The sequence below is a fragment of the Otolemur garnettii genome, unplaced genomic scaffold (assembly GCF_000181295.1).
Source record: "Otolemur garnettii isolate 467f Iridium unplaced genomic scaffold, OtoGar3 scaffold00007, whole genome shotgun sequence".
NCBI classification, from domain to species: domain Eukaryota; kingdom Metazoa; phylum Chordata; class Mammalia; order Primates; family Galagidae; genus Otolemur; species Otolemur garnettii.
Window position 1 is genome coordinate 10,716,511 of NW_003852402.1, and position 15,641 is coordinate 10,732,151.

The 15,641-nt window shown below is 54.1% G+C and overlaps 1 protein-coding gene across 3 annotated transcripts in view; it reads left to right on the forward strand.

The window, feature by feature from the left end:
- TMPRSS6 (transmembrane protease, serine 6) overlaps positions 1–14,681 on the forward strand; it is a 33,816-nt gene extending 19,135 nt beyond the window's left edge. For 2 of the 3 annotated variants that reach the window (XM_012801258.2, XM_003783238.3), the window contains exons 11-18: positions 6,734–6,879; positions 7,254–7,352; positions 8,218–8,331; positions 9,430–9,546; positions 9,788–9,956; positions 11,041–11,312; positions 13,258–13,394; positions 13,905–14,681. In XM_012801258.2, the coding sequence (XP_012656712.1) occupies positions 6,734–6,879; positions 7,254–7,352; positions 8,218–8,331; positions 9,430–9,546; positions 9,788–9,956; positions 11,041–11,312; positions 13,258–13,394; positions 13,905–14,063 (1,213 nt within the window). In that variant the 3' untranslated portion in view covers positions 14,064–14,681. The remainder of the gene's footprint in view (positions 1–6,733; positions 6,880–7,253; positions 7,353–8,217; positions 8,332–9,429; positions 9,547–9,787; positions 9,957–11,040; positions 11,313–13,257; positions 13,395–13,904) is intronic. The other variant, XM_023509321.1, reaches the window with a different exon arrangement.
- Positions 14,682–15,641: the final 960 nt, after the last annotated feature.

Genomic DNA, 15,641 nt, shown 5'->3' on the forward strand with positions numbered 1-15,641 from the left:
TCCTTGGGTGCACCCCAGATCCTTAACTGAGATGATGTGGGAGTCTTGGACTCACAGATGCCTGAGTGCCTTGCCCTTAAAACCACAGAGTATGGCAGGGGCACTTGTCCCCAACCCCTGCTCACTGCACAGCCAGAGGGCCACTTGTGCTCCCCCAGCTGCTTCTACAGGGAAGGTGGTTATCAGGGGCATGCTGGGTCCCCGCATCCCTGCAGGGCAGGATGGATAGGAGATGGTGGGGACAAGCAGAGTAAGGAGCCATCCCCAGGGTCAGCCAAGACCGGGGTTTGGGCAGTAGCATGAGGATTGGCAGACACCTTCTGGGTTGTCCTGACAGCTTCAAGGAAGGGACATTTAAGATGGAGGAGGCTCCGTGTTTATATGCTGTACTGGGGCTTCCCACAGAGAGAGGGGTGCAGGTGCAGGTGGCAACACCCATGGGGAGGTCCGGGGAGAGGGGGACCAGGCACAGGGAACAGAGGGAGCCCCTCCTGTGGCTCTATTGTTGGATGCAGAGGTTTGGGGAGAGAGGAGGGATCTTGAAGTCAGATCTATCTTCAGGCCAGAGAGAACTGTGCTCACTTGTAGTCCAGGGTGAGAAGGGCCATTTGGATAGGCAGGCTAAGAAGAGATCCCACATCTAACAGCAGGTTGGGCCCTGCCCTCCCTCTCAACCCTGGATTCTGGGCACTGGGAGGCTGAATTCTGGGCTGCAACGTGCTTCCTTTCTTGGCTTCATGGTTTTGAGCATTCAAGATTCCAACATCAGAAGGTGCTAGAATTGGAAAGTTCTAAAACTATTCAATTCTGGGGTTTCTGTTCCAATTCTCCAAGACTTATAATTTGCTTGTTGGTTGATCTTATTCCAAAGGATCATCCAGATAAAAGATGACAGAGATTGACAACGTTTGCTTCATTCTTGTTCCCTCTCAAAAACTTTGCAATTTATCAAGGACTGTGATTAAGAGGAAGGAGAAGTAGCCAAGTTGTGACTTCAGACCTGTGCTGTTGGGGGGTGGTGACAAGCTGGTGATGTGACTTCAGGCCTGTGCTGTTGAGAGGGTGACAAGCTTGTGGTGTGACATCAAGTCTTTGCTAGGAGCGAAAGCACCTAGCACACGAGGGGGCATTTCATGGCCTGGCTGCCCAGATCCCTCATTCGTTCTCTTAGGGCCCCTTGCTCTCTGCCTAGGATGGCTGAGTCCGCCCCCTCAGCCTCAGCAGCCCGCGGGGTGACCCTGAGATTAAACCATGATTCACATTTCTGTGAATGATAACATGTGTTCCTATCACCTCCCCCCAATATAGAGCTGAATTTGATATCTCGGGGAGTCTTAGGAAGGAGATCGAGAAGTCTTGGGTCTGACGCCCCCGCTCTTGCCCCACCAGAGGCCAGGCCCCAGGGCCACGGGCACAGCAGCATGGAGCATTCAATTCACTGGCCCCAAACCTGGGTGGTCAATGACATTGTTTCTGTCCCACAGAAGTGAATGAAGGCTCAGGGAAATTAGGTGGCATAAAGGTGAGTCCACAAGCAGGGTGTCTCCCATCCCCATCACTAACCATAAACAGCAGGACACAGGACTGGCCACACCGTGCTCCCCAGAGGACAGCCCTCTTCCCTTCCCTCTGATGCAGCCGGGAGAATTTGGGCAGGGGTCTGGGTACTAGGGCACTAGGGACTCCATGAGCTGCCCTTGGGTAATGACAGAGGGTGTTTTATACATGGAGCATGGATGGAGATAGTCTCAGAAAGGATGATGCCGTGATGGTTTGGAGGGGTCTCCCTAGTGTCTCTAGGCACCACTGAGTACAGAGTGTGTGGGACTGGTCACAATGCCCAACCCTCACCCATTGTACAAAAAGGGAAACTGAGGCTAGAGAGGGCTAAGGACTGGGACTCTCACCCTGTCTTTTCCACTTTTAAGTGGTGGGATGGACTTTGGGGTATAGCCCGAGATGGGTGGGTGAGGCCGATAGGACCCATTTTTCCCACCATGTCTGTGTGTCCACAAGTGTATGTACACGTGCGTCTGCATGTACGTGAGTACAGTGCTCACACTCACGTGGATTCCTCCCCCAGAGTCTCTGAGCAGCCATGCCAGCTGTTAACTCAGCCATTCTAACCAGCCCATCCGCGTCCTGGCAGGAGAAACGATGGTTTCTGTGGCTCTCCCACCAGCTCCGACAGCAGCCTGGGTAGTCCCAGCCTTGTCATCTCAGACCTTCTTTAACAGTCTGGGGTCTTCAGGGCGATAATCGCTTTCTCTCCCTCTCCAAGACATGGCTGAGGGTGGCAGGGAAGGCGGAGGTGGCAGCTGCAGGCCATGAGCACTGGGCCAGCCGTTTCCTCTAGTCATCACCCTTTTGATAATGATCATCTTCCGTAGATACTGGGAAATTCTGTGAAGGAGCATTTGTTGGAAATCTGCTTGTGTGGGTGGCAAAGACTTGAGAGGTCTGGGGAAGGGTAAACTTTGGGGCATGGGGTTTTAGGAGAGAGGGTGTCTTAACCCTTAGGTGACTGCACAGGAACCAGGAAAGGGCCTGGGTGCCTACTGCTAGCTGGACACCCTCGGGCATGTCACCCAACTCCTCTGAGCCCTTCATGCCTGTCCCCACCCTGACCTCTCTGTTTTCTACCCAGCTCTTCTCTGTGCCCACGGGACCCTGGCTGAGGCCTCATGCCCTGGAGTGGTCTGGACACAGTGGGGAGACTTGGCCTCAAGAGATCTGGCCGTCAGCTCTTAATGTCTCAGAAGCTACTCACAGGGCGCCACCGCAGCTCAGGTTTCCCCCTTTCTGGGAACCCGCCTCCCGCCAGCTTCCTCTCCTGTGACATCACTTCTCTTGTGATCCACCCCACCATTTCCACTCATTCCTGGCCAACGAGGACAGGCAGAATCACAGGCTCCCTCTCTGGCCTGACCTGGGCTGTGGGTTGGTCCTTGTCCTTCCAGAGGTCCTAGTGGCCAGCACTGCCTAGAGCATAGACGCTCACTGGGCACTGGCAGTGCTGACCTTGTCCTGGGGCTGGCCATGTAGCAGCTGGAACCAGGTGAGCTCACGACCTGACAGCATCAGCAATGTGCTTTCAAAGCAGTCGTGTTCTTATGTACACCCTAAAACACCCTAGGGGGAAGACATGATTGCCCCATTTTACATACCTGGAAATTGAAGCTGGCTGAGGTAAAGCCACATGCCCAACTTCACACAGTGTATACCTGTGGCAAAGCTGGGCCTCAAACTCAGCTCTGTAATTGCAGGTCCATTTCTCTGGCCACCATGTTGGATGCTGTTCTCTCCCCTCTCTTCTTTGGCACTATCCTTCTCTGGTCCTTCTTCCAGTTCAGCCTGTCCTGAGGAAAGGGCATTCAGGCGTGCGTCCATCCCTCCACTTACTCTTACGTCCGTCTGTCCATCCATCCATTCAGTACTTCTCAAATTCCTCCAGGTGGACTTGCTGATATGCAGGAAGGTTGACAGGGTCCCTACTTACTACCTGGGAGATGCCAGGAAGAAATATCCCCCCAAATCCAAGAGGTGGGAAAGCAAGACAGGCCACATGGTGAGAAAGTGTGCCTTCAGCCACTCCACACTTGGCAGCTGAGACAAGTGGGTGGGCATCACAGCCATCAGACAGCTGGTCTTCTTGGGGAGAGCCTGGGGGAGCACTTGGTAGATGGGAGGGGTTGGAGAATCAAAGGGTGTGACCCTCCCCCAGAAGTCTCTGCAGCAGGAACCAGAAACTTAGATGGGGAAGGGGCCAGGCCAGCTCCAACCTCCTCCCAGAGCAGCTCCATGGGGAGGGCAGGGAGGGGGAAGGCACCATGTGCCCTGCCAGTGTTTTCAGGGCTGCTTATTTTTTAGGAAGAGCAGGAATCTAGATTATTATGTGAAATTAGCTGGAAACTAAATTAAACATAATTTTTTTTAGCACTGCATAGACTAAACAGATCATCTTTAAGTTGAGTGACTCAGATTGAATCACTAGATTGCAGCTGCTGCCTTGAATTCTTGTGTGGCCCCCACAAAAGCAAGGCTTACCCCAGGAATTCCATCCCCTCCGCCCTGCCCCCAGGCCTCCAGAGAGAGAACCAAAAGCTACCCAGGCTGGACAGGTTGAGCCTTGGTTCTGGTGTTCTTCCCAGAACCCAACAGACAGAGTCTCCTGTTGGCAAGTGTTGGGGCCTTAGAGTCCCTGCCCGAAGGCTCAGGGTGACAACGCAGCCCTCCAGGCAGTTTCTGCTAGGTTGAAGCGTTCTTCTCCCTTCCACTCCCTCTGATCCCTTCCCTGTCTCTCTACAGTTTCTGTGACAGTGTGGGAACACACCAAAAGTCCCTGATGCGCTGGCTCCTCATTTCCCACCCCCAGCCCTTCCCACTTTCCCAGTCCAGAGCCCTGCCCCCACTTCCTGGGGCCAGTTCTTTCTTTGAAGTTATCAAGGACTGTTTTCCTCCAACAACAAACCCCACACTTCCTTAGATTTAAAGGGCAAGAGGGGCCAGGCTTGCTCCGGGGCACCCCCTGGTGGTGGCTCTCCTACCCTGGGCCCATGAGGGCGGCAGGAATCGTGGCATGGGGCAGCTGTTCTTTCTCAGGGTGTCCTGAGTCTCTTCAAAATTACTCAGCACCCTAAAGAGTGCTTGTTTATATAGGTTATATACCTATATTTACAGTATTAGGAGTTAAAATAGGGAAAATTTATTTCTTGTTTTTGTTTTTCTCCTTACAACTTTATTTTCTTTTACTTCTTATGGATTTTTTGGTTTAAAACCTGGAAAATGTAAAAACATTTATTATTTCACTATAATCATAAGCCCATTACATTTTAACATAAATAATATTCTATGAAAATTAATTACATTTTCCAAAACTAAAAATATTTAGTGACAAGAGTATTGTTGACTTACTTTCTTGTGTATCTTTAATGAATATAGTCTCTGGAAGATTCCACTGTATCCTTGTGAGAGAAGACGGGCAAATGACATCTTAGTATTATTTTATTAGGAAAATGAATCCGGGGCCTTCAGGGGTCCCTGGACTGCACTTTGAGACCTGCTGATTAACATAAGGACAAGGATGTTGTCACTGTGGCCAGACAGATCTACGCAAGATTCCTGGCTAGGCCTTGGGGCACTTGTGGGGTATGAGGGAGTTCAGATCCCAGAGCTCTTGGTGCAGTGGCAATCATCGGGGGTCCCCCACTGAACAGGCTGGGTGAGTTCTGTATCTGAAGGCTAGATTCTTGCCCTACCTTGGCTCATGAACTTCATCTATAAAATGTGATGGGAATGATTCCTCCCTCACTGTGTGGAGCTGCCACATGAACCGCAGAATCCTGTGGAGTGAGGTCTTGTGAAGCTGCTGCCAATGAGAGAAGGGTCAGACCAGAGGCCCGGTCCCAGCCCCACACCTTAAATGGTCAAAACCACCACAGGGCTCATCCGCAATTGTTTGTTGACTAACTCATCAAACTGTCAAGTCTTTGCCCTGTTCTAGATGTTCTGGAGAAGTGCTGCGCCCCAGAGAATTAGGTGGCCTGCTCTGTGGGGGGGCTGCACTTATTGTGGGGTGTTCCCACAGAGATTTGGGGAGATTCCTCCCTGCTCTCTTGATTTCCTTCCACTTTCTCTGCTGAGGGCATCTTCACCTCTCTCTGTCTCTCCATCTGCCAAGTTGTTCCTATTTCTGTGGGGTGTTCCTTTCCCTGTGGGGGGCATTCCTATGAGCTGATGAAGATGTCCCCATCTGTTCTGCAAGGATGTCCCACCTGAGATGGAAGGGAAGTCCCAGCTACTGTGTGGGGAGGGTCCCGCTGTTCTGGGGGAGAGCTGGTACACACTCTGTGAAGGCATGCCCACCTGCTCATTGGTGAGGTGGAAGGAGCACCCAGATTTTCTGTGGAAGGAGCCCCTGAGCCCTCCACCCAGAGGTGGAATGACTCCTACCTATTCTCTGGGTAGGAAAGAAAGGCTCTGCCTCTCTGTGGATGTTCCCCACCTGCTCTGTTTAAATAGAGTATCTTGGTGGTATAGGGAGGCATCACTCAGCAGGGATGGGAGGGTGCTCCCGTAGTGGGGGGCACACCTGGAGAAGATGCTGCCTATCAGCTCTGTGCTATTGGCCCCAGGAGAAGGTCCTTCCCTCAAGCCCAGTGGGTCACAGGGAGACCACCAGGGCTGAGGCAGTGTCTCAGCAGGAGGGACAGAGCCCCAATAGAAGCACTGCTGCCCGTCCCCCCCATCCCACCTTGAGCACAAGAAGAATAACCTCTCTTATCTACTGAGAGTGGGCTGGTCAAAGGCACTGCTGACACATGGAAACTTTTTCTCATGTTTATGATTAACAGAAATAATAATTTCCCCTGTTTTATGCAAGAGAAAAGTGAGGCTCCAAGAAGGCCCCTGGCCTGCTAGAATCTCATGGTTTCCTAGGTGACTGGGACTAGAATCCAGACTTTGGATTTTTATCCCATAGGAAATAGGGAGCCACTGAAGGTTTTTGAGCAGGGGCATAGCATAGCCAGCCTGCTTTCTAAAAGATAACTGGGGATGAGCAGTCACTCAAAGGAGAAACAAAGACAGAGGAAGTGTGGGAGCAGGGTGAGCTCTTTGTTCCCCTTTGGCTGCCCCATCCTTGCTCTGTCTGTGCACAAGGACTCAGGCTGTGCCTTCTCTTGGGCTGGGAGATGAGCTGGTGTGGCCCTGAGTCATTTCTAATCACCCCCAGGCTGTGTGGCCTCCGCACCCTGCAGCCCTATGCTGAGAGGATCCCCGTGGTGGCCACGGCTGGCATCACCATCAACTTCACCTCCCAGATCTCCCTCACCGGGCCTGGCGTGCAGGTGCACTACGGCTTGTACAACCAGTCGGACCGTGAGTATGGGCTGCCGGATGCCTCCTGAACCCCCTGCAGTGTCTCCCTGCCACTCAGCCATTCCTGGAACCACAGGGCTCATTGGCAGCTGCTTAAGGGGCTGGACCAAAGGAGTGAGAGAGTGTGTGTGCGCACGTGCCAAACACATGCAGGTTGGTGTGTGAACATGTGTGCAAGGAGGTCGGCTTACACTCACATATATGTATGTCTGAGTGGACTGTGTACACAGGTGCCCAGAGACAGGTATCTGTGGGTACCTGATCACACACGTGTAAGCACACAGGTGCTGATGCCTCTTCATGCATTTTCACCATTACACATGTGTGTCCTAACGGTATCCTCCTTGTCTCCACTGTCGCCTGTGGTTTCCCAGCCTGCCCTGGAGAGTTCCTCTGCTCTGTGAATGGACTCTGTGTCCCTGCCTGTGACGGGATCAAGGACTGCCCCAATGGCCTGGATGAGAGAAACTGCGGTGAGCAACCCACTTGTCCCTCCCCTGTCCTCACCTTCCCTGGGGAGCTGAGCTATCAGCACTTAGGAAGTGGGGTCCTCTGCTGTGCTGAGATGGCACAATAAAGCACAGAATGGGAAAGCGGCCTCCCAGGACCACCCTATGGGAGCAGTGGCAGGGACAAGGAGGTACCCTGGTCTCCAGACAGCACCTCAGGGCTTCTTCCCACCAGGTGACCACTCCCTGCCTTCTATCCTGTCCAGCCTTCTAAGAAGGAAGAGAGTAGGGGAGGAGGAGAGATGGCAGGCCCAGATGGCCAAGGAGAGAATCCTTTATCTCCCTCCCTTGAATGGGGCCTTCCTCCCTCCACTGCCAGGGCTCAGACTGGGAGTTGCCAGCTTTTACTGGAGTTGCTGTTACCACCGCTCAGCCCTGGAAGAAGCTGCTCAGGCTCCTGGTGGTCCCCTAACCTAGAACTCTCTTGGAATTACACTTTCCCTCTGAGTCCTGGCTTCTGACCCCAGAGTCACCACTCAGACAGGAGACGTCCCCCTTCCCTGCTTGACAAAGTTTTAAATCTGTGGGAAGAGAAGTGAGGGGGGAAGGAGATATGTCTGCCCCGGGAGGATCCTGCCAAGGTGCTGAGGAGGGTGCCTTGTATTTGGAAACTGAATGTCTCGCCTCAAGTTCTGGCTCAGCCAAATGACCTTGGAAGTCACTTCATCTCTGTTTCTACCAATGAAATGGGGTATCGCACAGGGTTGCTGTGACACTCAGGTGTCAAATAGCTGAGGAAGAGATCTGTGATGGGTAGAGGGCCCTACACTATGCCTTCCACAGCCATCTCAGGTCCCACCCGCCTCCCCCTCCTGTGTCTCCCCTACAGTTTGCAGAGCCACATTCCAGTGCCGAGAGGACAGCACGTGCATCTCATTGTCCCGGGTCTGTGACGGGCGTTCTGATTGTTTCAATGGCAGCGATGAGCAGCAGTGCCAGGAAGGTAGGTGGCCCTGCTGTGTGCCTCTTCTGCCTCTTAGGCAACCCCTCTGTGCCTGCATCTGCGTACTCATCCATCCTTCTGTCCTTCTGGTCTCCCCGATTGCCCTGTCTCCATTGATTCATATGTCCATTCATTCATCTATCCATCCACTGGATGTGTCCAATCATTGGCCCCCTTACCCATTCAACTATCAATCTACCTATATATTGGTTTGACCACCTACCCATCTGTCTGTTCTTCATTCATCCTTCCATTTGTTGATCTCCCTAGCACCTGTATGTCCACTGGTCCTTACATCCACTCATTTATCCATCCTTTTAGCTGCTTGTCAGTTTTCCCTGCCTCATCAATCCACCAATGGCTGTATTTCTGCCTAGGTCTATTGTCCTATGCACCCATCCATACATCCATCCTTCCATCCAACTCACCAAATACAGGCAGATTACCCAGGGATAGGCAAGGTAGGCTGAGGAAATAGGAATAGAGACACAAAGATGTGGTTCCTGCCCTCCACAGGGCTCCTGTTATCAGGAAGATGTGATGGGAGACTCTCCTGAACCAGAGCCTTCTGAACATTATGTCCAGTGGTGTGGAGAGACTGGGGGGCAGGGAGGACGTCAGGCATGGAGAGCTTCCTACAGGAAGCAGGCTTTTAACTAGGGCTTGATCAGAGATGAAATGTAAATAGGCAGGGGAAAGGAGACCAGGCAAAGACCAGGCTGATACAGAAAGTACCTTATGGTAAAAGCAGGGACAAGGTAGGTAGCAGTGCAGGGCCAGAGCAGGGGACTGTCAGGCTAAGTGGGGAGACTTAGTCAACCAGGAGACATGGCCCTGCTTGGAGGACCCTACTTTGTAAGTGGAGGCCCGGTTCTGTCTTCAAGGTCCATGTAGGCTGGGGAGGCACAGATGTCAGGAACCCCAGTCTGAGAGGGAGACACAGCCTTGTTCTCAACACCCTGTCTGAGTAGAGGGACATGGCTGGCTTCAGTGTGATCAAGGGACCCCTCCCTATCTGTCACCTCCTGGCCTCTTTGGCTCCATCTTTCCTTGGGGCTCAGAGACCCACCTTCTATGCCCTCCACCCCTCCACCCCAGGGGTGCCCTGTGGGACATTCACCTTCCAGTGTGAGGACCAAAGCTGTGTGAAGAAGCCAAACCCCCAGTGTGATGGGCAGCCCGACTGCAGGGATGGCTCTGATGAGCAGCAATGTGGTGAGTGGGCCCAGCCATCCCAGACTGAAGCCTGGGGGGAGAGAGGGGCTGCAGGGGAAGGCTGGCGGGAAATTTCAACATTTGTCCATCTGTCTCTCTCTATCTTGGCCTCTGCCTCCTTGCCTTGGCCTTGACTGTCCCTTTCTCTTCCCTTTCCTTTGCTTTTCCTCTGTCTCTCTCTGTCGGTGTCTCACTGGCCTTTCCCCGTTTCCTCCTCTGTCCACCCCTATCCCTACCCCAGATTGTGGCCTCCAGGGCCCCTCCACCCGCATCGTGGGTGGGGCTGTGTCCTCCGAGGGTGAATGGCCATGGCAGGCCAGCCTCCAGGTCCGGGGTCGACACATCTGTGGGGGGGCCCTCATCGCTGACCGCTGGGTGATAACAGCTGCCCACTGCTTCCAGGAGGACAGGTGAGCGGGGCGCAGGGCCTAGATTGTGAGATGTGGGCAGGGAAGGCCAGGTGGGAGGTGCGTGTCTGAGCCCTTCGCAGACAGATGAAGGGGGATGAAGAGCCCTCAGACTGGCTAGCAGGACGAGGGGTCTAGTCCTGGCTCCACGGTGAGTGTACTGTGTTCCTGGACAGATTGCTCAACCTCTCTGTGAACTACTTTTGGTATCTTGCTTCTAGTGGGTCAGTGATTCATTCATTTACTCATTCATTTATTCAGCAATATCTGTTGTTCTACTACGTGCAAGGGGCTGTGCCAGGCGCTGGGGATACAGTGAAGGACAGAACTGCACAGCCTGGTCATGAGCAGGCTCCCCCAGGTGTGACTGAGCTGTGACAGTGGTGGTGGGCAGGGCCAGGGAAGTTCCAGGGGACATCACCAACCCTGTGGACATCTTCCCCATCTGGTGGGCTGAAACCCTCTCACCCTTCCGCCAAATCTGGGCTCCAGAGCCTGCCCCCAGCCGAGGCCACCTCCCTTTTGCATCTTCTGCTAGAGGCCAAACCGCTGCATTCTATAACCCCATCCCCGGCTCCCCACTGCCCTCAGGTAAAGAAAGGAATCAAGGCCCAGGATGGGACATCTAGACTGCTGGATCCCTCCTGGCTCCGCCCCTCACTCAGCTTCCACCCACTCCCTATTAGAGAGCTCAGAGCAGTCCCAGCCTGTAAAGCGCACAGGGGAAAAAATTATTTATATATACATACACAAATATATATATATTTGTTCGGGCACTGTGCCAAATTTTTTACATACACAATCTTATCCCCAAGATCATATGAGTAGAAAATGCTACTCCCATTTCACAGATAGCAGAGAGGGAGGCCTAGAGGGACACGTATCTAAGGCGGCAGGAGGCTGGGGTTAGACCCAGGCAGGCAGACTCCAGGGCCGACACTGAACGCTGTGCCTCCAGCTGCGGGTCCTGGGGTGGGATGGGTGAGTGTGGAGGACCGCGACCCAGGCAGGGAACTGGCTGCAGCGAGGGTCCAGGAGGGCAGAGGCAGCCGCAGAGCAGGACACCTTCCTCTCGCCCCGCCCCCAGCATGGCCTCCCCGACACTGTGGACCGTGTTCCTGGGCAAGGTGTGGCAGAGCTCGCGCTGGCCTGGCGAGGTGTCCTTCAAGGTGAGCCGCCTGCTCCTGCACCCGTACCACGAAGAGGACAGCCACGACTACGACGTGGCGCTGCTGCAGCTCGACCACCCCGTGGTGCGCTCGGCCGCCGTCCGCCCCGTCTGCCTGCCCGCACGTTCTCACTTCTTTGAGCCCGGCCTGCACTGCTGGATCACGGGCTGGGGCGCCCTGCGCGAGGGCGGTGAGCAGGGGGACCCGTGGTGGGGGATACAGGGTGCAACAGGCCTGGAGGAAGGTGGGCAGGGATCGGGGCGACTCCCGGCCCTCTTAGTCCTGGAATTCCACAGAGTTAAATTTGACAGAAGAAAATCTCCTTTTAGTATGGTCTGTAGGCCTCTGCCATCTATCCTCCAGGCTCTTCCCTTCCTTCTGGAAGGGCATTTAAGAAGAACTGAGGTCGCAGACACATGTGTGGGGTAACGGGGCAAGCCAGGGACTCCACTACTCAAGCACAAGTTCTGACCCTCTGCTCTTTGGGCAGAGAGAATAGAAGCTCTTAATTACTTTAGCACTTTCCACATGGAGGCTGGATTTCAGGGGAACATGATTTCATATAGTCTACCCAATAACCCTGGCGTGAGTATTACGCTCCATTTTGTGAGATGGAGAAACCGAGGCTTAGAGACATTTAGCAACTCAAAGTCATACCCCCAGAGAACACTGGGACAGAGACTGGAACCCAGGACTGCCTGCCTCCAGAGCCCAAGCTCTTTCTGCTCTAGCTCTCAGAAACAAGGGATCTCTCCCCTTTCCATCTTAGCTGACCAGAGCCAGCTGTCCCTGGAGGTACCTAGCAGTCCAGTGAATACAGGCCCAGAAGGCATAAGTACACCCATGCCCTGCAAACTTCATGGGGTAGCTTTAAATATGTGTACAATGATTTACAGTCTTGGAGGCAGGCAGGACCATACAGGAATTTTAAAGATGGGGAGACTGAGAGGAAAAGTGATTTGTCCAAGAGAATGACAAGAGTCATGGCAAAGCAAGGGTTGGTTCACTCACTTATTCGTTCATTCAACAACACCTACTATAGACCAGGCATCGAGTTAAGCAATAAGGGGTATATAGATGACAACAGAATATTCTTGGGGGGCTCGGTGCCCACAGTTCAGTGGTTAGGATGCCAGCCATATACACCAGGGCTGGCGAGTTCAAACCCAGCCCAGGGCCTGGTAGACAATAATGACAACTACAACAAAAAAGTAGCCGGGTGTTGTGGTGGGTGCCTGTAGTCCCAGCTACTTGGGAGGCTGAGGCAAGAGGATCGCTTAAGCCCAAGAGTTAGAGGTTGAGGTGAGCTGTGACATCACAGGACTCTACCGAGAGTGCATAGTGAGACTGTCTCAAAAAAAAATATTCTTGGGGGAGACAGATAGTGATAAGCACTGACATGGATGAGGAGGTACAGGGGACAGTGGCAGCACAGAGGAGGCTCCTACCCTGGTGGGGTCAGGGAGGGGCTAAGCTTGGGCTTGGAAGATGAGTCACAGCATCCAGATAAAGGGGAAAGGTGTCCCCTAGGAAGGCACAGGTGTCGAGACTGGGAGACCTGAGAACATCAGCGGCCTGCAGAGGGGAGGCAGGGTAGGGGCAGAGCACCTGGCTGAGGGATGGCAGGTAGGACAGGCAGGGCCTTGCAGGCTCTGTAAGAATCTTGGGCCAGGAGTTCTCCTTCCACCTGCACTTCAGAACCACTGGCGTGGCTTCAAAAAATACCCTGATGCCTGGGCTGCCTCAGATGAAAGAGGTCAGATCTCTGGGTTCAGGCAGGTGCTGGTGTGCATTAAAGCCCCCCAGGGGATTGTGATATGCAGCCCTCTCAGAGATGAACTGGGCTAGACAGTGGGCACCGCTAGAGTTTTAAAGGGGCCGTGAAGGGGTCAGATGTGTACTTTGGAAACATCCCTAGGAGCAGAGGGTTACAGGAGCCCAGAGACACTAGAGCAGGAAGGAGGGGCAAGGAGGCTGGGGGCTCTGTCACCATGAGCCATGCAGAGAAGGAGCCAAGACAGGGTGACTGATGTGGAGGGGCAGGCACTACTCCTAGTAGGTACGGGGTGAGAAGAGCTCCTGGGTGCTCCCAGGGATCCCAGATCTTCTCACCTTCGCCTTTGACCCCATGGCAGGCCCCACCAGCAATGCGCTACAGAAGGTGGATGTGCAGTTGATCCCGCAGGACTTGTGCAGTGAAGCCTACCGCTATCAGGTGACACCTCGAATGCTATGTGCCGGCTACCTCAAGGGCAAGAAGGATGCTTGCCAGGTGACTCCCTCAGGGCATAAGAGAGAGGTGGGAGAGAGGGAAACATCACCCAGGACCCAGTTCTTCACTCACATAAGCCTACTGAAGCCTGCCAGCCTCCCAGCTAGGTGGCGACGAAGGCTAAGCTCACTTTACAAACGAGGGAACTGGACTCAGGTTGAGCTCAGAAGAGACTTCATGGTGGTCCAACCCAGTTCTGCTCCTTGCACAGCAAGGTGGATGTGGGGAGGATTGGAGGGCTGTCAGCCACAGAAGGCAGGCAGAGGTGGCGTGGGGGCGTGGGGACTCACAGCCACAGTTCTACAAGAGCAGGACCCACTGGAGGCCAGGCAGGGCCTGCTTTGTCTCCTTAGCAGGTGTGAGGAAAGCAGAGCTGCGAGAGGGGATATGACTTTCTGGCATCCAGCAAATTCCCAACAGTCAGAACTTGAACCCCCATGTCGCCTTATCCAGCAGGGGGGGGGGTGCCCTTACCCTGATGCAGCCCTGGGTCTTCTCTCCCCGTTTCAGGGTGACTCGGGTGGCCCATTGGTGTGTAAGGCACCCAGTGGCCGCTGGTTCCTGGCGGGACTGGTCAGCTGGGGCCTAGGCTGCGGTCGACCCAACTACTTTGGCGTCTACACCCGCATCACAGGTGTGATCAGCTGGATCCAGCAGGCACTCACCTGAGGAGCTGCCTCTGCAGAGCTGGGGCCTATCTGCTGGACTCAGAGCCCAGGGCACGCACCAGACATGGGCAGGCAGGCCCTATGGAGGCAGGAGGTGGCATCCTGCCCTCAACCCACTCCCTAATGTTTGCCAGTGATGGCAGGAGGAAGGAGCAAGGCCCTCCACTGGTGGTCAAAACGACCCCCTGGAACCAGGCCCACCAGGCCCAGCTGAAGGGGTTCACATCCAGCCCTTTGTCTCCCAATTCTCTCTCCTCCGTCCCATTCCTGGTTCAGCAGCAATAATGCTGGCTTCCAGGTTCTCAGCAGGGTGTCTGATGAGAAGCCTCTCCCCAGTGCAGAGGCTGCTGGGGCAGCCTTGGCTCAGGAGAGCAGATTCCAGCCTGTGAAACCCCAGGTCTAACTTGGGAGGTGGGAGTGGAAGGTGCTCCATAGGAGGGGCCCTCAGAGCCCCGGAGACTGCCAGGTTGGCCAGTGTCTGTAAGCCAAAGGGTGGGGAAGCCCCGGCTCCAGGGTGTTTGCCCTACCCCTTCCTGCCAGCCGGGCTTTCACTGTCCAGACCCTCTCCTGGCAGTGAGATGAGCTCAGCTGCCCTATGAAATAAAGATGCCTGACCCAAGTTCCTGCTGTTGGGGTTTGAATGGGGAGCTGGCACCAGCTTCATGCCCTTAACTAAAGCTGACCCTGCTTCCTGCTCAGCCTGTTCAACAAAGCTGAGTGGATCAGTGGAGGCAGGTGTGGCCACTGAGAGCTGGAGGCTCCAAGGCAGCTGCCCAGGTCCCAGGAGAAACCCCAAGAAGGCAATGGGATCCTCAGGTCAGAGTGAGGGACAGTCCAAGTGATAGGCTTCTTCTGAAACCTTGGGAGGAAACAGGCTGGGAGAGGGGCAAAGGCATTCTCACACTGGCACTAGGGGCTAGGAGTAGAGGTGATGGGGACCTCCTGGTTCCCTCCAGCATGACACCCACCCCCTTTGCCTTCTATTGAGCAAAGCATTTCATGGGCTCCTACTATGAACCAAAGTCTGTGTAGGCCACAGAGATGAGCCCAACAAGGCCCCTGACCTCAGAAGCAGTGGGGCTGATGAGCTAGTGGATAGGGCTATGAATATCAGATAACCAGGAATGCCAGCAAAGGCTGCCTGGAGTGTGTGAGACCAGAGCCGGGCTTTACAGGTGGCCAAGGAGGGGAAGGGCATTCTAGACAGGGGAAGAGCATGTGCAAAAGCACAGAGTCCCAAAAGAACGTGGCATATAAGGCAACAGCAAGCCACACGTTCTTCAGAAGAGGCTGGGAGGGGAAAGACTGAAGAGGAATTCATAGCTTGGCACCCATAGCACAGTGGTTACGGGGCTGGCCATATGCACCGAGGCTGGCGGGTTTAAACCCAACCCAGGCCTGATAAACAACAAAGACAACTACAAAAAAAAAAAAAATAGCCTGGTGTTGTGGTGGGCGCCTGTAGTCCCAGCTACTTGGGAGGCTAAGGCAAAAGAATCTCTTAAGCCCAATAGTTTGAGGTTGCTGTGAATTGTGATGCCACAGCACTCTACTGAGGGCGACATAGTGAGACTGTCTC